The sequence below is a fragment of the Lutra lutra genome, chromosome 4, assembly GCF_902655055.1.
Source record: "Lutra lutra chromosome 4, mLutLut1.2, whole genome shotgun sequence".
NCBI lineage: Eukaryota > Metazoa > Chordata > Mammalia > Carnivora > Mustelidae > Lutra > Lutra lutra.
This window is the reverse complement of record NC_062281.1, coordinates 195813185-195837876: the sequence shown is the minus strand read 5'-3', so window position 1 is coordinate 195837876 and position 24692 is coordinate 195813185. Positions and strand designations below refer to the sequence as shown.

Here is a 24692-nt window from a genome sequence, read left to right as displayed (position 1 = left end):
AGGATGGCCTCTGGAGGGCAGCAGCTCCCCACCGTTCCCAGGAGCGGCCCAGAAGCTCTCCTACACGCGGTGAGTCCAGGGCCCAGGCCTCCGCCCACAGGCTTAGCCATTAGCCCCGCCCCCCCAACACACACTCACAGGTTGCGCTGACCGCCCTACAGGGCACCTTCCTGTGGCCAAGGTGAGCCCTGCCCAGGTGGCCACTGCACAGGGGTGTGTGCTACCTGACTCCCTGTTGCAGGGTGGACGCAGGGGACTGAGGGCACTGAGGGCAAGGATCGGGTAGGCCATGGGCGTGCTGGGCAGGACCCCTCTTTCAACCACAACACCCAAGAAAATGCCAGGCCGGCCCCTCAAGGCTGTGACCCCTCCTTGCTGACACAGAGCTGGAAACCAACACAGCCGCCAGCCTGGAGAGGTAGGTGCGGGGGGAGGAGGGGAGGTGAGACAGGCCCCAGGCTACACGGTGCCCTGCGGGCTGCCACACCCCTACACCTTGCCCACTGCACCAAGCCCTGGGGTCAGGAAAGGGACCAAGGTGGTCTGAAAGCTCACTCAAATGCACAGCCCCATCAGTGGGGTCCAGTAGAATCGAGCTGGGTGGCCCAGAGACGGATCACCCAGCATCTCTGGGGCTGAGCCCTGGGATCTCAGATCACATCAGTGACTCACCGGGCACTAGCTGAGCACCTGCTGCATACAGGGCCCAGGGCTCTGTGCTGTGGGATGGACACATGTAAGAGCTACGGCAGAAAGAGGCTATATTAACAAAGGCATAATATCCAGAAGAGAGGAGGTGAGCGTTTCCCCATTTTCTTATCCTGGCATGGTACTGGGTTCTGTCCGGAAAACCACATTTTGAGAAGGATTTTGGCACATTTTGAAGTCTCTTGGGGGAACATGTCAAGACGATGAACATCTGGATTCCATGTCGTGTCAAGAAGGTCTACAGCATGTGATTAAGGGCACCTGGGTGGCTCGGGTGGTTGGGCATCTGCCTTTGGCTCGGGTCATGATCCCGGGGTCCTGGGATTGAGTCCCGCGTCGGGCTCCATGCTCTGCGGGGACCCTGCTTCTCCCTCCTGCTCGGCTCCCCCTGCTTGTGCTCACTCACTCTCTCTGTCAAATAAATAAAACTAAATCTTAACAAAGAATGTGATTGAAGCAGACGACGTGACGACTTGCACCGGCAGGTGGTGAGCTCCCCATCCTGAAAGTATTCAAGCAGGGCAGGACATTAGCTTCTTTGGTCTGGGTTGGGGCTCAGGGCACCTGTGTCAGCCTCCACCCTGCCCTCTCCTCAGGTACCAGAGGGGTCTTTCTGCCAGACCTGATCATTCTGTCCCTTTGCTTCAACCCCGAGGGGCTCCTTGCCGCTCTTTGCCATCCCCATATGGCGAAGCCCTGCGAGTCTCCCCCACCCTGCTCCCTCTACCGCAGCCCCACTGCCCTGAGGCCATCATTCTGAGCACACTCCCTCCCACCCCGCAGCCTCTGCACCAGTGCCACCCGGCCCAACACGCCCCCTTTCCTCAAGCGAACTCCTGCTCAGCCCCCAGGTCTCAGGTCTTCTAGCCCTCTCAGGGGCAGAACAGAGGGGCTGGCACCCCCTTCCTCACCCCACAAAGCAGGGAGTGCCCGGAGGACAGAGACCGTCAGATTTGCCCAGAGCTGTATCTCCAAGGCCTGCACATGGGTCAGCACATAGTAGGGGCTCAGTGGATGTGCATGAGGGAAAGGCGGAAGGAAGGAGGAGAGCCCTTGCTGCAAAAGAAGTCTGGGCTGGCCCCAGACGAAGGGCTGGGACGTCCGGAAGAAGAGAGGTGACATTGTCAGCTCTCACCAGGACGTGCCCATGTAACAAACACGTCCCTGTGCCGGGGGCTTCTGGGCAGTGGTGGATCGGCTCCCGAGCCTTCCTTCCTAGGACTCTGGCTGAAGGAGGGGTGGAGCCAGGACACATCGCTGTCTTGGAGGCCAGGACCCAGTGACGTGGGGCAAACACACAGTCTCTCGGAGCCTCCACAGGCACCTCACCCCCAGCTCAGCAGGCCAAGAGGCTGCGTCTCTCCCAGGAGGGCTCAGGTCTCCTGAGCAGGGCGCGATCTCTGGTGCAGGAGGATCCTGGGAAGCCGTCCTGCGGGCTTCCCCCTGGAAAGGTCAGTGGCCGCACAGGTAGAGTGTGAGCGGAGGGGCGGGCTTCATGCCAGAGCTGAGGCCGCTGCCCTTGGTGGAAGAGGCCACTAGGAGCCATGGACGGTTTCCGAGCAGGGGCACATGGTGAGTGCACGCTACTGTTGCCACCGGGGCTGGTGTGGGGCGGGAGTGGGGGATGCTGAGTGCGGGGCAGGATGACAAGGAGGGACCCTGCCTGGCAGAAGGGCAGGTTGACGCAGGATGGAAGCCGACCTGTCCCAGCCCCTGGCATCTCCTGCACAAGGACCCTGATTCCTGGACTCTCCGGGGGCGGGGCGGCAGCAGCCTCTGCTCAGGGCAAACTCCATGGACAAGACTTGGAAAGGCCAGGCTTAGAGTCCGCTGGACCTTGTGCAGACCAGCAGGCACCTTCCTTTCCAAGCCTCAGGAGATGGTGCTAACAGCTGAGACGCAGAACAAAGGAGGCAAAAGAAATCTACAAAAATCTACAAAAAATTAAATTTCCTTTGCAGTCCATTGACAAACCCTTGGGACAGGCACACTGACCCTCCTCCAGGAGTTCAGCTGCCTCGAGGCTAATACTCTGCTAGAGGCAGAAAGTAACCTTAGCTTGACATTAGCCTGACCTCCAGGATCCTGTAAAAATTCCTCTGGAGACTTCCTTTATCTCTACCCTCCTCCCCAAGGTCCGTGTTAGCAATCACCCCCAGGCCTATGGCCCACTGATACACATCTGCAGCATCTCATGACTGAGGGTTCACTAGCCAGTAATAAAGGAACTTTTCCTTTTTAAAAAATTTTTTTTATTTTATTTAAATTCAGTTATTTAACATATAGTGCACAATGGTTTCAGAGGAAGAGGTCAGTGATGCATCAGCCTCGAGTAACACCCAGTGCTCATTCCATCCCGTGCCCTCCTGACTGCCCATCCCCCAGCGGGCCCGCCCCCCGTCCCCGCCCCCCAGCAGCCTGTGTTTTCCCTAGAGTTAAGAGTCTCTTAGGGTTTGCCTCCCTCTGATTTCCGGAAATGACCTTTTCCTGACCTCAGCTAGCCCCTCCTGGGGGGCTTCCAAATTCCTGAGAGACTTACGCTCTCCCCGACCCCCTCCCAGCTCCTCCTGGGGACCCCAGGGCAGCTCTTTCCGCCCGGGCGTCCTGTCCCCCTGCCTTCATAAAAGCACCCTCTTTGCACCCAAGAGGCTTCAAGAATTCCTTCGTGACTGGCCGCTCCCGGGCACCCACATTTCACATCCACAGCCACACCGTAAAGGCAGCGCGAGCGCTTTATGCCCCGCTGGGCCGCCTTCTGGGGCCAGAGCTTGGGGCCTCATCTGCCTCGCAAAGATCAGGTTTCCCTGCAGAGCTAGTCAGCTTCCCAGAGGGCTTCCTGGAGGAGGAGGCAGCCTAGCCAGGCCCGGAAGGAGAGTGGGAGCGGATTCAGGGTCCCAGCCGGCCAGCCCCGCCCCAAACCCGCGGGCGACAGACCGGAGCCACCGAGGAGGGCGGTGCGGGGGCGGCGGGCGGACGCGGCGCCCTCCGGAGGTGCGGCCGCCGGGCCAGCGGGTCACGTGAGCGCCGGCCGGCCAGGTGGGGACCGTGACGCAGGCTGCACGGCCAGGTGCCCGGGGCGCGCGCCGCCGTCCCCTCCCGCCCGGCCCCCGCCCCGCCGGCCCCGCGCCCACCTGGCCCGCCCGCCCGCCCGCCCCGCGCCCACCTGGCCCGCCCGCCCGCCCGGCGCCCACCTGGCCCGCCCGCCCGCCCCGCGGACCGCACAGGAAGTGGGGGGCGGGGCCTGGGAGGGACCCGGCGGCGGCTGGGAGCGCGGCCCGATCGGCCGCCCGGCCGGGGCGCGGGGCCCGGAGCCAGACCCGCAGGAGCCGCCGCCCGCTCGCCGCCACGTCCTCCGCGCCGCGGCGCAGGTGAGCCTGGGGACGGGGGAGCGAGCTGGGGACGGGGAGAGCCGGTGACCCCGGGGCGCCTTCTCTCCCCTGCGCGGCCCCGCCCCGCCCGGCGCTGCGCCCGTCGGCGGAACTTCGCGGCTCGGTCCCTGCGCCCGCGCCTCCCGGACGGAGCGAGCCTGGCCCGCGGCTGGACCCCGGCAGGGACCCCGCCCACGGCCTCGGGCGTCCTCCCGCCGCCCCTGCCTTTCCCGGCCCCCGGGCGGCTGCGTCCGCACCCCGAGGGGACGCTTCTCTCCTGCGTAGAGCGCGGAGCCGGCAGACCGCGGGGAGCCCCCGGACCTTTGAAAATGGGGGGGGCGGGGGCGCACGAAACCACCCTCCCCCCAAACCCTGGAGAATCTGCTACCCAAACCCAGTTTGGCCTCCAGTTAGGGGCCCCCAGATGAAGACCCGCGTCCAGCAACCCGGAAGGAAGCGCCTCCCCGGCGGCGGGGGTGGGGGTGGGGGGTGTGGGACGGGTGGGGGTGGGGAGCAGACGCGGCAGCGGGCGTCCTGCTCACCCTCAGCGCGTAGGGGAGGGAGGGAGGGAGGAGTGGGGGCGCTCCTGAGGGCCGGGGGCCCCTCTTACTGCCCACCGGTCTCCGTGCCTCCGTTTCTGCATCTGGGAAGCAAGAATCCCTTTTGAGCTTGGGGCGGACCTCAGCCCCGCACGGGGCACGGGGGAACATGGGCACCAGTCCTGGAGCCCAGGAGCGCCTGACTCTCCCTGTGACCTTACGGTGAACAGTCTGCCTGTTCTGTGTCTGGGGGCTCCGGGGGCATCTGCGAAGTCTGACCCCACACACCCCAGCCTAGTGCTTAGGGGTGTGGCGGTCCCTGGGTTCAAATCCTGGGTCCGTGTGACCTCAGGCAAGTGACATAAGCCCCCGGGCCGCAGTGTCCTCCTGTGTGGAAGGGGAGGTGTCGGGTGCCCGCAGGGAGGGCCCTGAGTCAGCGCACCTGAGTCCCCGGTCTGGACACTCCTCTGGCGAGGCCTGCGGGCCACAGGACAGAGCCTCTCCCCAGGTCTCCTGAGTCCTTCAGGGAGAGAGCAGCAGGAGGCAGGGTCTTGGGGGTTCCCAGAAGTGAGGTCTTCAGTCACTTGGACAGAAGCTGCATGGAGAGGAAGAGGGAGTGAGCCTAGCAGAGGGCCCCTCCCCACTCGGGGACATCTGCGGGGAGACACCTGTGCCAGGAGGGCTCTGGCTCCCAGGGCTGGGCTCCAACCCAACGGGGACGGCTCTGCACTGTGCTTGAGGAAGCGAGGGGGGCAGCCGAGCGGACTGTGGGGTCCCCTCGGGTGCCACCCCCAAGGACGCTGGTCTGGGTGTGTGGTCCGACAGGCACTGCCTCTCACCCTGTGTCTGGTGCCCAGAATTTTAGTTTCAGTTTCCAGATGGATGGTGGCCGCAGCTACGTGCGCAGGCGCCCCCCGTGTGTAGGGGCGTCTTTATTTCCAGCAAGCATCTCTGCTCGCCCGCTGGCCCATCCTCGCCCAGCTCTCTGCTAACAGGCAGCCTGACCCCACCAGCTTTGCTCACGTATCGGGGAACATAGCATCTTCCGAAGGAAGGGCATGACGATCTCCAGGCCCAGCGGGCAAGAAAGCATTTGGAAGACACCTGCTGCTCACCGGGTCAGGCGACCTGTCGGACTCGGGGCTCTGGGGCTTCCTGGGGGAACACCATGCATGTCAGCCCAGTCTGGGATAAGGGTCAAGTTTATGGGACTACTGGACCGAGAGACAGGAGCCGGCGAGCCGTGGGTGAGCCTGTGGTTGCAGGGGGAGCACTGCAGGCTGACCCGGGAGGTGGGCTTCTCTGACTGTTCCCCGCGCCGGGAAGTCTCAGAGCAAGAGGCCACAGGAGGCTCCTGCCCCGGGGGTGGCAGGGGCGGCAGGGGGTGGGGCACGGCACCGTCCCTCCCTGCTGCCAGGCTGGGTGTGAGGCTGCCCGTGGCCAGGTGGGTCTCCCTGAGCCCCACCGTGAGCAGGGGGCCCTCTGGTCAGTGACGCCAGGCTCTCCATCTTGGCGCTGCAGACATTTGCTCCAGAATGTTCTCTGGGGTGGGGTGCCCATGGTCTTCACCTACACACCCAGGGCTGCGACCTCCAAGAATGTCTCTGGGCATTGCCAAGTGTTGGGGCGGGGGGCGGCTGCCCCAGCTGAGTCCCAAGCCGCCCCCAGCCGTCTTGCAGATGGCACCGTCTGCTGTGCGCTGTGACTTAAAACACCAAATCCTGCCCCCAAATTCCGTGTGACCCTGAGGCTTGACCTTGGCCGGGCAGAATTACCCAAGCACAAGCCCATCATTGTGGCTCGAGTCAGCCTGAGCAAGGACCAGGGTCGGGCAGATGGTGCTGGAGAGGCTGAGCCCCACCAGGCAGGGTGGGGTCAGCCAGACCTCAAGGCCAGGGCAGAGGGGACGGAGGCCCCACAGGGGAAGTGGTGTGGGTCCTGCTGGCTGGGGGAGCGGCTGTGGGCAGAGCCGCTGGTCCATCTGCAAGGCAGTGGCGGGGAGACAGCACAGAGTCCGCCTGAGTCCCAGAAGCCCATCTGTCGGGAAGAACGAGGGAGCAGGGGGCACTGGGCTATGAGGGGCCGCACCGTAGTGAGGACGGTGCCGAGTGCCGCTTCAGCCTGGCCCCCCAGAGTCGGGTCCTCCCCCCACCCCACCTGCTGCCGTTCCTGCGTCCCACACAGCAAGTGCCCCTTTCCCACCCTGCACGTGCTGCGGAGGGAGACTCTGCGCCATGGATTACAAGGATCCAGCGGAGGACTGGCCTCCCCAGCCCCCTGGAGCAGGAACAGCAGGAAGTCACCCAGTGGTGTCACGGACGGATCCGGAAGCCCCCGTGATGCATCCCTGGAAGTTTCTGGTGGCTGGAAGCTAAGTCCGTGCATGGAACCCCAGGGCCTCTTGGGGAGGACGCAGCCTGAGGGCAGGGGCCCAGGACAGAGCAAGTACCCTGATGGCCAGCGTTCACAGTTTCGGGACTGAGCCCACTCTGGGGACAGCGACTGTCACTGCTCCCAAAGCACCCACAGACTCTTCGGGCAGTCAGACGCGTAGCACGCAGCCCTCACTGCCCTGGGCCTCCCTGGAGGATCTCCACGGGGCCCCCTGTGCCGGGGGCAGCCCCACCCCTGGGACCCGAGATGTCGGAGCATCTGGCCTCCCTTTCGGCGACACTCTTGCCCTGACAGCATGGCCGGTGTTTGCCCGGAGGCAGCGGAGAGGAGAGTCTGTGCCCTGGCCCCTCCCTCGCGCCCGCCCCAGGGCACCAGGCGAAGGCCAGCAGCAGCGAGGACACTGGGATGGCCACTCTGCAGAGGCCGCTGGCTGCAGACACCGGGACAGGGGGGGGCCCAGGAGCCTGTGGGGCAGCTGCGCTCACGTGTGTGCGTGCGCCCCCGCACACCAGCCTCCCGACGCGAGGCCAATGGGCTCCGCGTAGTCTGAGCAGACAGCAAAGCAGAACCGCTGGGCGTTTGAGGACAGCCTGGTGCCTGCGAGGGTGTGACGGGCCCAGAGGATGGACGGGCCAAGGCCAAAGAGGAGCCGTAAGCGTCCTGGAGCAGGAGCCGGCGCTCTCAGGCCAGTCCAGCAGCGGGGCAGGTGTGGTGGAAAGGCTGGATCCGCCCTCGGGAGGGCAGAGGGATGAGAGCACGGGGTGGGAGAGGGCAGGGTGCGGAGGTGACGCCAGGGGCCTGAGCGCCTACCCCAGGCTGCCCCCGAGAGAGGGGCTGGAGAAAACGGGGAGGACGTGTGGACAAAATGTCCCCAGCATACGCCCGGACCCGCTAGACCCGAGGACGGGGTTGGAAGGGGGCACGAGCCTGTGGCTCAGGGGTGAACTTGGGGTTGTGTGCCGGAGCACCAGAACTCCCCAGTTAAAGCGGGCCGGGGGGACCTCAGGCCACAATCCGAGGAGGCGAGGTCAAATGCGTCAGACGTCTCGCCGGCAGCAGAACCCTAGACCACAGAAGAGACCTCCTGTTCTGGAGGAAATGTCTCCCTCGGGCCCTGATCTCAGCCCGTTACTCCTGTGTGAGGCCGCCTTGGAGCCTGGGATAGGTGGGGGACCCAGGAAAGGACTGGGGAGGGTGGGGCTGGGGGAGGGGCCCAGGAGGACGCGGAGCCGATGCACTGACTGTGCGGAGCAGAGGGTCAAGGCAGACGAGGCAGGGACGAGGAATGCCCTGGGGGAAAGGAGCTGGAGGAAAACACGAGTCAACAAGAGGGAATGATTAACGAGGGAGGCCAGCAGCGGGCGTCCCGCTACGACACACAGGGCTGGAGTCCCGTCCACCCAGCTGGGAGAGGGGCCGATGCTGGCCTTCCTCCTGGGAGCTCTTCCAGGAGCAGGAATCAGGGACTGGCTGTGGGGCCTGGGGTGGGGGTCAGGGGATGGGGGCAGGTGTCAGAGCAGCGGAGGAGGCGACACCTGTCTTTTTTTTTTTTTTTAAATATTTTATTTATTCACTTGACAGAGATCACAAGCAGGCAGAGAGGCAGGCAGAGAGAGAGGAGGGGAAGCAGGCTCCCCGCGGAGCAGAGAGCCCGATGCGGGGCTCGATCCCAGGACCCTGAGATCATGACCTGGGCCAAAGGCAGAGGCTTAACCCACTGAACTACCCAGGGACTTGTGGGAACCCAAACGTTTGGAGGAAGGAGACACAGGGGTGGCCGTGGGGGCGGTGGCTCCCCAGCCTCCTCTGGTTCCGAGGCCCTGCAGAGCCCCAGACAGCACCCGCTCTCCTGTAGGCCTGGTCCCTGGACTGGTGGCAACCCAGGCCTGTGGGTGCGGCCACCTTGCTGGGAACGGAGGTCACACCCGGCAGTGGCTCGCCCGACAGGTTCCTTGGAGCACCTCAGGCCCCAGAGCAGACTTTGCCCTACGCTGGGAGAGGCTGTGCCCCTGGCTGGGTCCAGGGTCTGGGGTCCAGGGTCCAGGCCCAGAGGACAGGGCCAAGAAGACCCAAGCCTGGGGCCTCGGGTGGGGGCGAGGGAGAGGAAGGACGGCTCGGGGCTGGTGGGGGGCGGGGACAGTGCTGGCTCTGCTGCATCCTGGGCTCCGTGCAGCAACGAGGTGTGCAGCCGCGGTAGGAGCCTCGAAGAAGAGCCCTGGCAGACATCTGCAGCTTCAGGCTCCCTACCTGCGTGGGTGCACTTTGCTTGGACCCCAGATAGAGCAACGTCTGCCAGAAACCCCGTTCCGGGCCCGGCCTGGCTAGATGCAGACAAAGTTAACATGGGGGTGGGTGAGCCTGGATGGCACCACCCGCCCTAGCTGCTGGTGACTCAGAATGTCCCTAGGAATGCGTGGGCGGTGTCCTGCGGGCATGGGGGTAGCTGGAGCTCCGTGGACGGCCCCTCCCTGTCACCAGGAGGCTCGGCCGCACACCCTCTCTGGGATGGTTTTAGCAGAGAGCGTGTGCACCAGGATCGGGGGTGTGGGGAGCCTGGCCTCCGGCTGGGCCCCCAACTATACTCTGGTGCAGACCCCTCCAGAGCCCGGCCGCCCCTCGCAGACGGATTCTGGAGCTGAGGCCTGGAACTTCCCAGGGGACGTGGCCCGATGCGAGACTGGGTGGCGAGTGTCGGGGGTAGGCCTGGGCAGGGACCTCCTAGTGGGTCCCTCGACTCCAGAGGCTCCGCACCTGCCAGCACAGGCCCGGGCCCCTCTAGCAGCACACCCCCCAGGGTGGGAGAGAGGAGGTGACACCCTCACTCTCCCAGGACTGTCGGAGACAATGGGCCTGCCTCCTGCCCCAGGTCTGCCTGCAGGGCACACGGCCCCGGGCAGCGAAACTGCGCCCAGCCTGGGCCCCCTGGGCTGGTGACGTGGAGACATAATTCTATCATCCGAGAAATGGGCTCCCAGCCTCGCTGGCTCTCGTAACCCGTGCAAGCTGTGTGTCTGCAGGAAGGGTGCAGGGAGCCGCGCCGCGCTTTTCTTAAAACTGAAAGGAAGCGATACAGAGTGAGTTTTCGGCAGTCCTGCCAAGTCGTCCCAAGCTGGCGCCTGTCCCGCCTGTAGGTCTAGAGCAAGGAGCAGGAGGGTGACACGGCCTTCCATTCCCGCGGGGCTCCGGCATTGTGGCCGGGCCGGGCTGGGCAACCCTTCCTGCCTCCGGAGGCCGCCTCATCGCAACTCTGCCCATCTGCGGATTTTGAAACGGAGGCGGAAAACGCAGCAGAGGGCAGCGACGCGACAGCGGCAGGTGGCCCCTCAGGACGGCTCGGTCACTGGCCAGATGCTGGTGCCCCAGAGGCGGGAGGCTGGCGTTGGCTCTGCCCGACCCCGAGTGGGAAGGTGGTGTGGGCCGTCCACGCCAGTGGAGCGGACCCCTCAGCCCTGATGAGCAAACAGCTGGGCCACAGACGCCGGTCAGCGGGCTCCACACGGCTGGGGGCTCCACACGGCTGGGGGCTCCACACGGCTGGGGGCTTGGGGCCCTGGGGGGATGAGCATCCAAAGGATGCAAGGAGAGCAGGCTGGGGCTCGGGCTCTGCCAGCACCTCCCTCCCCTCTGTCCACGCACACGCGGTGACCATGCCCGGCCAGGCTCTGGAGAAAGGGATTGTTGGCCCCGTTCTGAGTTCACCTGTTCTGAGTTCATCAATGGGGGAGAACGCCTAGTGTGTCCCTGGACGTGTGGGAAGGCTGGCAGACACCAGCCGTGGCCGAATAGCTACACGGGGCCTCTAAGAGAAGGGTCTGAAATCAGATGGACTTGGGTTCAGAGCCTGGTGACCCATACTTCCTGTCCCCCATCCCAGGGCTGGCTCCTGGGTTTCTCCATTTGTACACCGAGAGTGAGGACAGCCGGGGTGTTTGGGGGGTGGGGTGAGGTCATACCCCCAACCCAGCGCGGCAGAGCCTGGCTCTGCTGCTCCCAAGCTTGGGGGCGCAGCCGAGGCTGGGGTCGTGGCCCGCGCTATGTGAGGCGGGCGTCAGAAGACCCCCCAGACGGCATTACCGACCGGCAAGAGATGGCACCCAGAGGCCCAGGGCTGCCGCAGCTCAGGTCTCCAGCGCCCCGGTCCAGGTGGCCTGCACTGCCCCACGCTTGCAGCCCGGGCGTGGGGTCTGTCCTCCGTGTGTGTGCCCACCGGAGGAAGCAGGCATGTCCTCTGGCCCAGTCCCAGCCGCCTGGGGCCCTGCAGGCCTAAGCCTCCCAGCCCACCTCCCCAGGGGTCCTGGGGGCTGGGGGCCAGGCCCTCCCCAGCTCTGCTCCAGGCCTCCGAGCCCTGCATCCCCAGTGGGGTCTCCGGCCAGGGCGGGTGCTGGGAAGCCATGGATGGGCCCGTCTGCAGGGGGGCTGCTGGGTGGACATCTGCATGCTGCCCTCACCCCTGCTCTTTTGCCCCAGGGCACGGTGGCTGCGGAGCATGTCCCAGCGACACTCGGACAGCTCCTTGGAAGAGAAGCTGCTGGAATACCGCTTCCACTCTGAGCTGCGGCTCGATGCCAAGGGGAACCCAGCACCCGGGCTGCCCATGGTCCGGGACTCCCTGCAGGTCAGGGACAATGCCGCCTTCCAGCTGGACACCTCGGTGCCCCCACCTCTGTCCACTAAGGACGAGGAGCCACGGACCGTTATCCTGAGCACACAGAGCCCCGTGGCCCTCAAGATGGGCACTCAGCAGCTGATCCCCAGAAGCCTGGCCGTGTCCAGCAAGGCCAAGACCCCAGCCCGCCACCAGAGCTTTGGGGCGGCCGTGCTCAGCAAGGAAGCTGCCCGAAGGGAGCCCCAGCTCGTCTCCGCCCCCAGCTTCTCCCTGGACGACATGGACGTGGACACGGGCCCCGAGGGAGCGCTCAGACGGAACCTGCGGAACCAATCCTACCGGGCAGCCATGCAGGGCCTGGGGGCGCCGGGCGGGGAGCGGACCCCCATCCAGCTCAGCCCCAAGCTCCAAGCTCTGGCCGAGGAGCCCAGTCCACCTCCTGCTCGGTGTCCGGCCAAGAATAAGGTAGGGGCCCATCTGCCTGGACACTGGGGCAGGGGCCTTGCCTCGAGGGGCCTCGGGAGCTTGTAGACAGGGCCTCACCTAATGGTGCAGAGGGGCCCAGGGAGCGTCTACTGTGTGCATATCCCTGACCTGGTTCACCCCGGTCGCTCACATGGGCAGACTGTGAGCTGAGTGTGACATCCCCATTTTACAGATGGGGCAGCTGAGGCTCAGAAAGGTCGGGGGTTTTCCCCAGGCTCTCAGGCTCCAGCGTCCCCACTCTCAGCCACAGTGAGAGGGAACAGCCCCTCTCTCTGAGCCCCAAGGGGAGCCGGGCTGTCTGGACAAGCTGTAGGGAGGGCTTCCGAGCGGCACCTGGCCTGGATCGGTCTGCCCAATGGGCCCCTGCATGGGGGCTCAGGAGAAGTCTGACACCCTCTCTGCCCGCACGCCCTCCTTCCCCTGCCCAACACCCTTGTGCTCCAGTGTTCTTGAGAGAGCGGGGCTGGCCCGGGGCCAGTGGGAAGGGCGCCCTTGCTCGGGGTCTGTGTGCCCAGAGTTGTTCCTGCGGCCGCCTCTGCCAGGAATGCCCTGGGACTGTGAGCGGTGGCCCCAGCCCAGGGAGAAGCCAAGCCCAGGGAGAAGTCAGTGCCAGCAAGCCAGCATGTAGCAGGAGCCCTGGGGTGCACCTTGGCCGCTGTCCTCCGCTGAAAGATGCCCGTGGCCTTGGAGGTGGGGCACGGCCCCTGCCTGCCTCCCTGAGCTGCCCAGGCCCCAGAAGCTGCCTGAGGAACCCCGCAGCCCCCAGCCTAGGACCAGGCCAGCTGCCAGCTTGCTGTTGGCCCAAGAGCTCAACCGACGTTTCCCGAGTCCTCCTGCGGCTGGTGCTGGGGTCCTGAGGGGGGCCCTGGAGGCAGGGCCCCAGGGAGCTCCCAGGGCAGTGAGGGGTCAGGGGTGCTCTGGGGTGCTCAGGTCTGGGGGCCATCGGAGCACCGAGGAGGGGCTGGCTCCCTGGTTGCTCAGGGCAGGGGCGGGGGTGGGGACAGGGTCCCGAGGAGGAAGGGTTAAAGCCAGGTGTGAACGAGGGGCACTGGGTGGGCACAGGACGGGGGACCCGGGTGTGGCTGGAGCACCGCACCTTCCAGCCCAGCAAAGGGAGTTGTCAAGCCCCAACTCGTCCGAGATATCAGCTCTCCCTTTCCTGGAGCCGGCACGGCTTCCCACTCAGGAAAACACCGTGTCCCGGCCAAGGAGGCTCTGAGCAGGTGGCTGCTGGGGCCACGGGTGGGGATCCCCGAGAACCCCCACTTGCCTTTGCAGTCCTGCCAGCAGCTGCTGGGACCCTACACCCATGTTGGGACCTAGACTCTGCCCTTCCTGCCGCCCCAGGTCCCAGACTGCAGGAGGCCCTGTGTGGGGCCCCACCCAGCTCCCAGCCCTGGGCCGCCTCAGCCCCTCTGGCCGGACCCATCCAGCCTTGCGTGGGCCTCCCTTCACTCCCGGCTGGGACACCCCACCTGCCTGAGCACCCGCTCTTGATAAGTTCAGTCCTGCTTTCTCCTCCAGGCAGACCTCCTGGATCTGCCTAGCTCCCAGTCAACCTGCCCTGCCTGCTCCAAGCCCCCATTCCACCCCATCCTACCCACCCTGGCCTCTGCCTGGTGGCCTGGCTTCCCTCCACGTTTATTGAGCATCTTGTGGGTGCCTGGCAGAGCCCCTGCTGTTGAACAGGCTGCACGCGTGGTGCCGAGAGGTGCTTGGCCCCCCCCAGGGGTAGAGGGCTCAAGGCCGACTCACACCTGCCTCCCCACCCCGCTGACTGCTGGTGTGTCTGTGTGTCTCCTGTTTGCACAGAGGACGCTGGGGCGGAAGCGAGCGCACAAGGGCTCCTTCAAGGACGGTGAGTGTGGCCGAGGGAGGTGACCTCAGGAAGCCACCATAGGCCCGGCTGGCACAGGGGAGGCTGGTCTCTCTGGGGCTGCTGGGGGGCAGGGGAGGCTGGTCTCTCGGCAAGAACATGCCGAGAGGGGTTTCTCCAGGGACGGGAGGTCCCGGTGGCTCATCTGTGCCGTTCTGTTGGGTCTAGAAAGTTCCCTCGTGCTCCCTTTTGAAGTGTTCCAAGGGCAGGGGACAGACAGAGCCCATGCACTCACCCCAGGGAACGTTTGTCAACCCTGCATGTGCCAGGCCTGTAGTGACCGGTGGGACCAAGGCCAGCCAGAGGGCGCTGGCCCCGGGTGTAGACACCCACGCTGTGTGCATTGCCTGTACATTTCACAGTGTGCAAGGAGCCCGGTGTCAGGGCTCAGGAGGGCCCAGAGCAGTGTGTGCAGCCTGCCAAGGGGTGGGATGCCGACAGAACCCCCCAGCAGGTGGGGGAGGGGTCTGTGCCGTCGGGATGCAGCACCCAGGGCTGTGAGGGGCTTAGGGCGCAGGGACCCAGCCAGGAAGGGCCCTCCCTCCCTGCCAGCCCCCAGCCTCTAGACAGCCGTGGGCCTGGGGGTGGGGGGCGGACAGGAGCCAAGCCTCCTGCCCCAGGGAGAGGAGCCGTGGTGAGCAGATCTGAGGCGGGATGGGAAGGAGGGGCGTGGGGGTTGCCCTGATCCAGGGCCAGCGGGTCGCCGTCGCCGTGGGGCTGCTGCAGAGCCGGAGAGCGGGGACTGCCCTCTGGGGGATGGGCTCCGGGGAGCCAGCAACCCGTGTGCTCGGCCCGGCCTGGGAACAGCCCCCACCCAAGGCGGCCCCCCATGGCTGGGATTTGTCGGCTCAGTCTCAGTCTGAAGGTGCCACATTCTGCACGGGGACGCCACCCCAGTGCGGGGCTGGGCCCAGCACGGCCATGGGAGCCAGCCAGCCGGAGGGGAGCCTGCTCTGGGGGGCCCTGCGCCGCCTGACACTCTCAGAGCCCCCCTGGAAGGACTCAGCCTGCAGGCTCACAGGTTCCCACGCCCGCTCAGAGTCCCCCGGCCTGCAGGTGACACAGTCCCTCTCCCCAGACCCTGGGTTCTACCAGGAGATCCGGGAACGGGGCCTGAACACCAGCCATGAGTCCGACGATGACTTGCTCGGTGAACCGTCCAGCCCCGATGGAACGGAAAAGGCGGGTGCCCCCATCGTAGTCAAAAGCTACCGGCCTGCCCAGGTCACCTGGAGCCAGCTCCCAGAGGTAGGACCCGGATGGAGGGCTGAGGTCCTGAGCCTAAGCCCTTGGGCGGTTGGCTCCTCAAAGCCAGCCTTGGTCCCTCTGGTGTGGGGACAAGCCTTCCAAAAGTACCTTCTGGGCCCAGCTTGCGGTGGGGAGCTCCCTTCCTGCTGTCCTCCAGGCTGCCCTGCCCTGAGGGCTCCGTGGCTTTGGGTCCCATGGGGGAGATCCACGAGGGCCACATGCCATTGGCGGCACTCGTCTGACAAGCCTCCCGCCCGTGAGCCCCTCGCTCTCTCCCTACGTGGACTGATCTGCCAGAGCTGTGGGCAAAAGGACCCCCTTCCGAGGGGCCTGCCTCCCGGAGAGTACCAGAGGGTCCGAGCGGTCCAAGATCACAGGGGAAGGGAGAGGGCCAGGCCTCGGCTTCAAGAGAGCCACATGCCGCTGTCACGCTGCCACCTCACTCTCCACATCTGAATCATGGTTGTCCTTGCCCAGTAGGGCCGCGGGGGCCCCGGGAAGAGCATGGCTGGGACAGAGGCCCTGGTGTCCCGAGCACGTGTGTGGGGAGGAACCCCACAACCCCAGGAGGACAGCCACACTCCTGACCCATCCCCAAGAGCCCAGGGACAGAGCTGCCCTGGAGCCCGTGGGCAGGGAGGGCAGCTGCAGGCGTGTGCTCTCCTGGGTCGGGGCGGGTCAGGACACGCCGCCGGAGATTCGGGGCACCACCTGAGCTCGGGGGCTTACCGGCCTGGGGCCCTGGGGCCTGAGGGCATGGAGAGCCGGACCGTGTGCCCAGATCTCATGGGCAGGGCGCAGACTCACTGGGCCCGTGTGTCTGAGCTGTGGCTCTGTCCCCAGCACGCCTCTCAGCTCCCAGGCCAGCTCTGTGGGACAGAGCCCCCTCCCCACCCAGCGGGGTCCGCCAGCCACTCCCTCTGGACGCTCAGTTCTCTTCCTCGGCTCTTCGGAGGGAGGCTGGGCTTCCCGAATGTGCCCACCCTGTGACTCCCGGGCCCGTGCCCTCCTCAGGTGGTGGAGTCCGGCCTCCTGGACAAGCTGTCTGCTGAGGAACGCAAGCGGCAGGAGGTAAGGGGCTGGGCGGGGCGTCCACTTGGTGCAGGCCACATAGCACACGGGGCAGGACGTCGGCCACGGCGATGCCTCCCGCCTCCTGGCCGGACACTGGGATGATGGTGGATGCCCTTGGCTTGGGCGGGGGCGGGGGTTCCATCACCCCTTCTTGGACGCACGTGGGGGTCCTTGCCAGCGTCACAGCTCACGAGAGGCTGAGCCGAGGGCATGAGACGTACCCCTCTAACCTGCTGCTGATGTCTGGTCCGAGCCTGCCCTGCACCCTGGCCCTGTCCCCGAGGTGCACGGTGGCCCCAGCAGCGGCCCTCATCCCCGCCAGGCCATCTTTGAGATCCTCACGTCGGAGTTCTCCTACCAGCACAGCCTGGGCGTCCTGGTGGCCGAGTTCCTGCAGTCCAGGGAGCTGCGGGCCACCATGACCCAGACGGAGCACCACCACCTCTTCTCCAACATCCTGGACGTCCTGAGCGCCAGTCAGAGGTGAGGCCCAGCTGTGCGCCCGCCCGCAAGGGTGGCCCCACCCCGGGGCAGCTCGGCACTGTTGGGGTCTCGGGACAGTCTGGGTCTGGGACCGCGGGTGGGAGGTTGGGAGCCGCTGGGGGCCGGGAGGGAACACAGGGACCCGAGGCGCCCTCTCCGTGAGAGGCTGAGCGCCCCTGCCTCCAGAGTCCCGTCCCTCGGATGTCGGACGGTGCAGCACGTGCTGGATGACGGGCGCCTTACCCACACCCACCCCCCATCCCCCCACCGGGACGTCCCGTGCCGGAGGCTGAGCACCAAGCCCTGAAGCGGCCACGGGACGGAGCAGGCAGGAGGCGCTTCGAGTTGGGGCTTCGGGTCCTGTTGTGCCCGATGGTGTCCGGTGCCCGGCCCGGGGCTCCGGTGACAGGGCCTGGCGGTGGAGGAGGAGCCGGACGAGCCGCCGCGGGCCTGCAGGGGCCTGCGTGTGTGCGTCTCTGTGCTTGTGCAGGTGTGCGGCTGGGTGTGTGTGCACACGCGTCTGTGAGTGTGTGTGCATCTACTCCCACACACGGCCCTGGACCCCAGGAGACCCCAGGACACCTCCCCTCTTGCCCCAGCGTCCTCCCTAACCCGAGGAGGTGGGTCCGGGGCCCCTGGCAGCCTCGGGTGGGGCGGGTGGGCAGGTGGCGCGGCCCTGGCTGGTTCACATCAGCATCAGACCGGTTCCCTGCATCCTGGCCTGCACCTACTGCCTGTGACCCCCGTGGGGTTTCAGGGCCCTGCAGGGGGAGGGCTGCTGACTTGTCCCTGGAGACAGGTCGGGCCACAGAGCAGAGCAGTGTTGGGAAACTCACAGCCTTTGACTCCACGGGGGCCTGGGGTAGGCGGCTGCCCTCCACTGGCTCTGACCCTTTGCTCCATATCCCCGAGGCACAGCGGAGGGCCTGGACCCACCATGGGCCAGCTGTCCCCTTTGTGCCGAGCTCCCCAGGGCCTCTGGCTGGCCATCACTGTCCCGCGGTACGACGGTCCAGCCTCCTGCTCCAGCTGGGTTCTGGCAGCTCCGAGCCAGTCACAGTGGCCTTCCTGGGACTAGGTTATCTTGGGTCAGCAGCTGATGGCTATCTTTCCCAGAACTTTCTCGAAACCCTTGGAATGGCTGGGGGAGGTGCTGACCGGCGTGGCCCACCCAACCAGGCACTGGCATGCAGCCCTACACCTGAGCAGCTGGGGCCTCCCATGCCCTCCTCAAGGGGGCAGGGTCCTTGTTCGTTCCTATCCCCGTCTTCCTGGGCTGCCCAGGAGCTGGGGCTCTCCGAGTGCTCCCCCTTATGGACGCATGGTGCCCCCCAGGGCAGAGGGTCAAGCAGGGCCCAGCGAGCAGGGTCTGAGGGACCCGTCCTCAAAGCCAGGGCCTTGTTCACCTTCCCTGAGACTCGCCCTGGCCTCCCCGAGGGTAACCGGAGCATGGCCCCTGTCTCGCAGGGGCAGGACTGCCCATCCTCCCCCTCCTGCTGGTGGTGTCCCCATCCCCGGAGCTTGGTGGGGCTGACGGCAGGCCCCATGGTGTCTGCAGTGTTGGGGGCCTGGGACCTTCCCTCCCGGTCTTGTCCTCCTGATCTCTGGTCAAGAGTGATCTCAGAAGGGGACCCCAGGAGGAAGCAGGACCTGGTGACCACTGCTGGGGAGCCCGCCCAGAGCCCCCAGCCTCACACTGAGCTGGCAGAGGGCACCAGGGCGCCCGGCGGGTCTGACCCAAGTCCAAGGACTCACATCAGAGCGGCGGCTTCTGCGTCCTGCCTGTCTGCGGCCCGTGGTGTCAGCCGGAGGCCCTGCCAGAATCCAGCAGGAAAGGCCCTCGGGTCAGCCTGATTGTCAGGCTTCAGCGGCCGGTGTGCTGGGGTTTCCCCAGGCGGCGGGTCCCCCACGCGCCTGCCAGGTTCCTGCCCCTGCGTGCGTGTTTGCATGCGTGTGCGTGTGCCTGTGCCGTGCTGGGGGACGGCCAGGCCTCCACTGCGCTCTCGCCCGGTTAGATTCTTCGAGGCCCTGGAGCAGCGGCACAAGGCGCAGGTCTGCGTGGAGGACATCAGCGACATCCTGGAGGAGCACGCCGAGAAGCACTTCCACCCCTACGTCGCCTACTGCTCCAACGAGGTCTACCAGCAGCGCGCCCTGCAAAAGCTGACGTGAGCGCGGGCTCCCTGCGGCCGGGGGTCCGCTCCGGGCACCCTGGTCGGGCGGCACAGTCCTGCTCACGGCCCGGCATCTGCCAGCAGCACCTGGCCCCCCGTCGCAGCTGAGGGAACGTTCCCTGTTGCAGGAACAGCAATGCCGCCTTCCACGAGGCCCTGAAGGAAATCGAGAAGCGTCCTGCGTGCGGGGGTCTCCCCATGATCTCCTTCCTGATCCTCCCCATGCAGAGGGTGACCCGGCTGCCCCTCCTGACCGACGTGAGTAGGATACGCAGACCCCCGCTGGGGAGGGAGCAAGAGGCTCCCAGGAGCCCCCTGAAGGGCCTCAGGCCTCTGAGATGCCGCTCGTGGGCCCGAGGGGCGGCGGGGTGAGAGGCACATGTGCAGGTGCCCGTGTCTTACCTGCACACAGGCAGGCGTGCGTCCCATGCACACGTGCAGATGGAGACTCGGGAGCCTGCCAAGCCTCCAGAGGCAGTGCACAGCTTGTGCTTGGAGGATTGTTGGTGTGGACCCATGGGATGTTAGACCCTCCACAGTCCTTGTGGGGGCTTCCCCAGACTGGGCCAAGACAGCTGCGGACGGGAAGGGCTGGGGTCCTGGGCAGGTGCCCTCTCCAGGGTCCCATCTGCCAGCCTGACCTGGCAGGAGCCATTTGGGGGCTGTGCATCCCCGGGGCCCTGGCAGGAGCCTGTTGGACACGGGCTCTCCGCCTCCCCGCAGCCCCCACCTGGGTCTGCTGTTTGTGGGTGGGGGGCTATGCCCCACGCAGGCCTGAAGCCTGGAGCGCAGGAGGGTATGCGGCGCCTGACATGCGGGGTCCGCTCTGCAGACTCTCTGCCTCAAGAGTCAAGGCCGTCCCGAGAGGTACGAGGCCGCCAGCCGCGCGCTCAGGGCTATCAGCAAGGTGAGGGGCGTCCGGGGGAGAGGCGCGGGCACCTGGACCAAGCCGAGGTCTGTCCCTTTCCGCCTAGTGCGGGGGACCCTGAGGGCAGGGTGGGCTTCTGCACCGTCCATCTCCGGCTTTTCACGGGGCTGATGGGGAAACTGAGGCCCAGAGGGAGAGGGGCTCGCGCGTGGTCGGGGATCCCGTCGTGGGGGTGGCAGCGAGGACGGCCCGGGTGTGGGCTGGGAAGCTGTGGGCAGCGGGCAGCCAGGAGTGGGTTGGGAAGCCGTGGGCGGCGGGGGGGCCGGGCCACAGCCCGAGGCAGCGCCTGCCGTCCGGCCCCGCAGCTGGTGCATCAGTGCAACGAGGGCGCCCGCAAGATGGAGCGCACGGAGCAGATGTACGAGCTGCACGCGCGGCTGGACTTCGGCCGGGTCAAGGTAGGCACCCCCTCCCCTCCTGAGCCGGCTCCCGGGAGGGTAGGGGCACAGCCCCGGGCCCTAGAATGTCCCCTGTGGCTCCTGGTCCCCTGGTGGGAATCATCCCTCCTGGGGCTAGGTGGGCGTACGGGTCTCTCTGGCTTGTGCTCCCCGACCCAGGGCTGTCTGGGGGCGGCTGCCTGAGGAGGGGTGGCAGCGGGGCGGGCAGCGGGGCGGGGCGGGCCGGAGGGCTTGCCCCGGGCCAGGGCTTCCCGCAGCAGCGCTGAGAATGGGGTAAAGGACGGGATCAGGCCCCGTTCCGGTCGTGGGCCTCCCTCGGTTCTGGGGACAGGCCTAGACATCCTGCAGGCCCTCCCAGGCAGGCAGGGCCCAAGCCGTTGTCCCCACTGAGCAAGGCCCTGCTACGTCCCAGGCCACGGGCCTCCTGCCTCCGCGGGGGCAGGGGCGGGGGCGGGGTTGTCCTGCAGTGGGTGAGGAGCAGACACACAGACACTTCCCCACGGGAGCCGCTCCGCAGGAGTTGGCCTGGAGGCGGCTCTCTGGGCCCGGCCTCTACTGTCCTCCGTCACGCTGGGCTGCTGACCTCTGGGGGCTGCCCGGAAGGCCGGAGCTCGGGGGCGGCGGGTGCTGTGGGCAGGACAGGAGGCCCCGAGTGTTGGAGGCAGGGCACGGAGGCCTAGAGAAGGGTGTGAGGGTGTGTGGACACTTCCCCACAATGGCTTTTGCTTCCCAGTTTGAAGAGACTGTTCAGCAGGTGCTAGGAGGGCCCCAGGGCCTGGCCGGAGGCAGGACGGGCCTGTCCTGGCTGCTGGGCGGGATCAGGGCTGGGACCTGGCACAGAGCAGCTGTGCCATTTGTGCCTGTCGCCCAACTGAATAGCCCTTTGTGTGAGGCAAGGCCACATCGCCCTGCCTTCCTCGGTCCAGCCCGGGAGGCCGGTTCCCAGTTCTTGGAGGCAGGGACCCCCGCCGTCCTGGCCCCCGCCCCAGCTGCGGCGCCTCTCCGGCTCCTCCTTCCAGTCCCTCCCGCTGATCTCTGCCTCCCGCTGGCTGCTGAAGCGTGGGGAGCTTTTCGTGGTAGAAGAAACCAGGCTTTTCCGAAAACTGGCCAGCCGGCCCACATGCTACCTGTTTCTGTTCAACGACGTTCTGGTGGTCACCAAGAAGAAGAGGTGGGCCACCGTGGTGCCGGGCTGTGTGGCCCTGCGATCAGGCCTGGGGAGGCGTGGGGGCAGCGGCCTGAGCCGCCCCTGACCTCAGAGTTGGAGTCCCCCGCGCAGCCTGGCCCATCCCTGGCAGCGGCCTGCATCCCCCGACGTGTGGGGTGGCCAGGCGCCTCTCATGGCCCGCAGAGCAGGGTTTGCCGGCCCAGACGAGAGAGCACACGGCCCATGTTTTCTGGGGGGTGGTTCTCAGGCGCATCCCTCTGTGTGCCCCCCAGCTGGGTAGGGGCCCCAGGCTGCCCACAGACCCCCCGCTGCAGCTGGCCGCCCGCCTGTCTTCCCGCAGCGAGGACAGCTTCATGGTTCAGGACTACGCCCAGGTGGACCACATTCGGGTCCAGAAGATGGAGCCCTCTGACCCCAGCCTGCTGGGCGGCGGTGGCACCCGCAGCTCCTCGGTGCCACACCCCTTCCGGGTGACCCTGCTGCGCAACAGTGAGGGCCTCCAGGAGAAGATCCTGCTGTCCTCCGACTCTGCGTGAGTCAGGGGAGGGTTCCCGGGAGCAGGGGTTCGTGCCGTTGAGTTCTCAGGCACCTGCCGTGAGCCCTGCCCTGCGTTGGAGGCCAGGGCAGCCTCGTCCTCCCAGAGTTCACACAGGTGGGAGGGGGACACGCCAGCCAGACGAGCAGCTGGACCGTCGGGCGTGTCCAGGGGCACCAGCAAAGCAGGAAGGCAAGGCAGGGAAGGGAGCACCCGGTGGGGCGGGCTGACTGGTGCAATGCCATGTGGGGAGGGGAGCCTGGCAGAGGCACGGCTGTGCAAAGGCCCTGAGGCAGGAGGCCTCTGCTGAGAACCAGGCTGGGCCGGAGCCCAGGTGCCGGCGGTGGGGTGGGGGGTAGTGAGGTCAGAACCGTCTGGAAGTGTGTGGGCAGCACACGGAGACGCCAGCACCACGGACACTCAGCAGATGAGGGAGGCAGGGACAGGGCTGGCTTGGTCTCCATGCTCCCTCCAGATGGGAAGCTGAGGCAGAAGGTTTAAAGCCTTAAACTGGTACGGGACAGTGGGCTTGGGGCCCAGCACTAGCAGACAGGGTGGCCCGGGCGGTGGGGGTGAGGCTGCCGCCTGCCTCCAGGACGCTGGGCAGGTGGGACTCAGGGTCAGCCTGCCTGCCCTCCCTTTTGCCCCGTGATTTCCCCCACATAGCCCCTCAGTGGTTTGTGGGGGTCAGGAGAGGGCACCCAGGCAGCGTGAGCCTTCGTGGCCACTGCCTTGAGGGTTTTGGGGGCACTCTCACGGAACCCCTGGCCGTGTGACCCCCATCTCTCCACGGTGCCACACTGCGGGTGGGACGTGTGAAGCCAGAGGCCCCCAGGCTGGGCCTCACCCATCCCCTCTCCAACTGCAGGAGTGACCGGGCCCGGTGGATCACGGCACTCACGCACAGGGAGAGGCAGGGGCAGGGCCCCACCAACAAAGGAGGTAAGCGCCTGCTCCACGCTGAGCAGGGCTCCCAGTCCTATCCCCGGGCCTGGGCAGGGTGTTGGCATGGAGCTAAGAGGCTCTGACCAGCTCTCTGTCCATGCCACTGCCTGCCCCCAGGGTGAGCCACCCAGGTGAGGGACCCCAGAGCCGCGTACCCGTGGGTGCTTCTACACACCCAGCTCTGTCCCAGGGCCTTCCCGTTCTGTGCGGGGAGAGGAGGCTGCCCCGCGCCCAGGGACTGGAGCTGACTGAGGCCACAGTGCCCATCAACCTGTCACCCCGGCTCCAGCCCTGCCCCTTAGAAGCCAGGTTCCCCTCTGCTGGCGCTGGTGCTTTGGCTCTGAAAGCAGGAGCAGCCTGTCCTATGGCCTCGAGGGAAGTAGCCGTGTGTCCGGAGCCCCCCAGGCCCCACTGAGACCGGGCCGCGAGGGATGTGTTAGGAGGGGAGCCCTGCCCGACCTGGGGCAGCAGAGCCCCTGGCCCTGGCCCTCCTGGGGACAGCTTTGTCGCTGACACCCGCTCCCTCCTGCCCCCGCAGACCTGCCCCAGGTGGAGATCACCAAGGCCTACTTGGCCAGGCAGGCCGACGAGATCTCGCTGCAGCAGGCCGACGTGGTCCTGGTACTGGAGCAGGAGGACGGTGAGCACGGCTGCGCCTGGGTGGTGGCCAGATGGAGGTGGGGTGGACCCCAGAGTGAGAGTCCGTCCGGCGCCCCCACGAGGGTCTGGAGCATGCCAGGTGCGGGCAGCTGACCCTGAGCCTGGTCCCCCAGACGAGGTTTCTGCACCGGCTCTCGGTGGGCCTGGCCTGATCCGAAGCCCTTCAGCCCCTCCTTCCAGGGTCTCTTCAAAGGTCCCTGAGTCACAGGATCAGAACCAGCTTCTCTGTCGCTCTGTCCTCAGCAGGAGGAGGGCGGCTGTGCTCCTCTTGGGGGCCCTGAAGCTGGCCAGGGCACGCTCAGCCGCTGACGCCAGGGTCCAGGCGGAGCAGCGGCTGGAGGACCCGGGGCCCGGGGCCAGGCCCTGCCGGAGGAGCAGGGGGTGCTCTGTTCTGCGGGAGGCCTGGCCCTGGTGTCTCCCAGAACCCAGACCCTGCCCTCACCTGCCCCACATCTGTGTTCAGGCTGGGTCTATGGCGAGCGGCTGAGGGACGGGGAGATGGGCTGGTTCCCCGAGGACTTTGCCCGAAGCATCACCAGCCGCGTGGCCGTGGAGGGCAACGTTCGTCGGATGGAGCGGCTGCGGGTGGAGACGGATGTGTAGCCCGCTCGCCCCGCAGCGCACCGCACCGCACCGCACGGTGGCCAGGCTCTGCTTCCAGATGGCTCCAGCAGCGGCCTGGCTTGGGGGCGGGGGGGGGGGGGGGGGTTGCTTGTCCCAGGAAACGGAACGGTCTGGGTCTTCACGAGTCCCCATGCTGGATCCGGATTCTTCCAGGGAGGAAGGTCAGGCATGCTGCAGGCCCCCAGGACCGTCCTCCCAGCCAGCTCTCGGGCCACAGCGGCCTGACACCCCCCCCACCCCCAGCGGGGTGAGCCCCAGCTCCCTGGAGCCCCAGGGAGGAGCCCCGCCCTTCCCCCAGCGCCCTGTGGCTGCGTTGGACATGGGCTCAGCTCCCTCCATTGTCCCCGTGTGGGACAGATGGCCTGGGTGTCCGGGCAGCCCCAGTTTCGGAGAGGAGGTCCTGCCGGAGGGAGGTGACCCTGCGGGGACAGTGCGGAGATGCTGAGGTTTTCACAGACATTAAAGTATTTCTTCAACA

General features: G+C 66.6%; 1 protein-coding gene and 1 long non-coding RNA gene across 5 annotated transcripts in view; one reads left to right on the top strand and one right to left on the bottom strand.

Annotated features, from left to right (window-relative positions):
* Nucleotides 1-13441, bottom strand: part of LOC125096996 (uncharacterized) — an 18914-nt gene extending 5473 nt beyond the window's left edge. Inside the window, exons 1-2 of the long non-coding RNA XR_007126455.1 lie at nt 13142-13441; nt 2027-2032 (exon numbers count right to left, since the gene is read on the bottom strand). This is a non-coding gene — a long non-coding RNA (uncharacterized LOC125096996). The remainder of the gene's footprint in view (nt 1-2026; nt 2033-13141) is intronic.
* Nucleotides 3972-24692, top strand: ARHGEF16 (Rho guanine nucleotide exchange factor 16). Of its 4 annotated transcripts, none has more exons than XM_047724253.1 (15): nt 3972-4076; nt 11477-12080; nt 13914-13959; nt 15056-15225; nt 16240-16296; nt 16622-16782; nt 18798-18950; nt 19085-19214; nt 19789-19863; nt 20190-20282; nt 21302-21453; nt 21791-21982; nt 22854-22927; nt 23469-23570; nt 24054-24692. In XM_047724253.1, the coding sequence occupies exons 2-15, from the start codon at nt 11496-11498 to the stop codon at nt 24191-24193; spliced, it is 2130 nt and encodes a 709-aa protein (XP_047580209.1). In that variant the 5' UTR covers nt 3972-4076; nt 11477-11495; the 3' UTR covers nt 24194-24692. The 4 variants fall into 4 exon arrangements, with proteins under 4 accessions (XP_047580209.1, XP_047580210.1, XP_047580208.1 ...); XM_047724254.1 differs by lacking the exon at nt 3972-4076 and adding an exon at nt 8745-8766; XM_047724252.1 differs by lacking the exon at nt 3972-4076 and adding an exon at nt 9236-9357.

Bases quoted from the DNA above. Each gene is read 5' to 3' on its own strand.
- ARHGEF16 (XM_047724252.1), top strand. From the start codon at position 9,335: ATGCAGACAAAGTTAACATGGGG. The intron at 12,081-13,913 runs GTAGGGGCCCAT...CTGTTTGCACAG, and splicing joins GGTGTCCGGCCAAGAATAAG to AGGACGCTGGGGCGGAAGCG. The intron at 19,864-20,189 runs GTGAGGGGCGTC...CCGGCCCCGCAG, and splicing joins CGCTCAGGGCTATCAGCAAG to CTGGTGCATCAGTGCAACGA.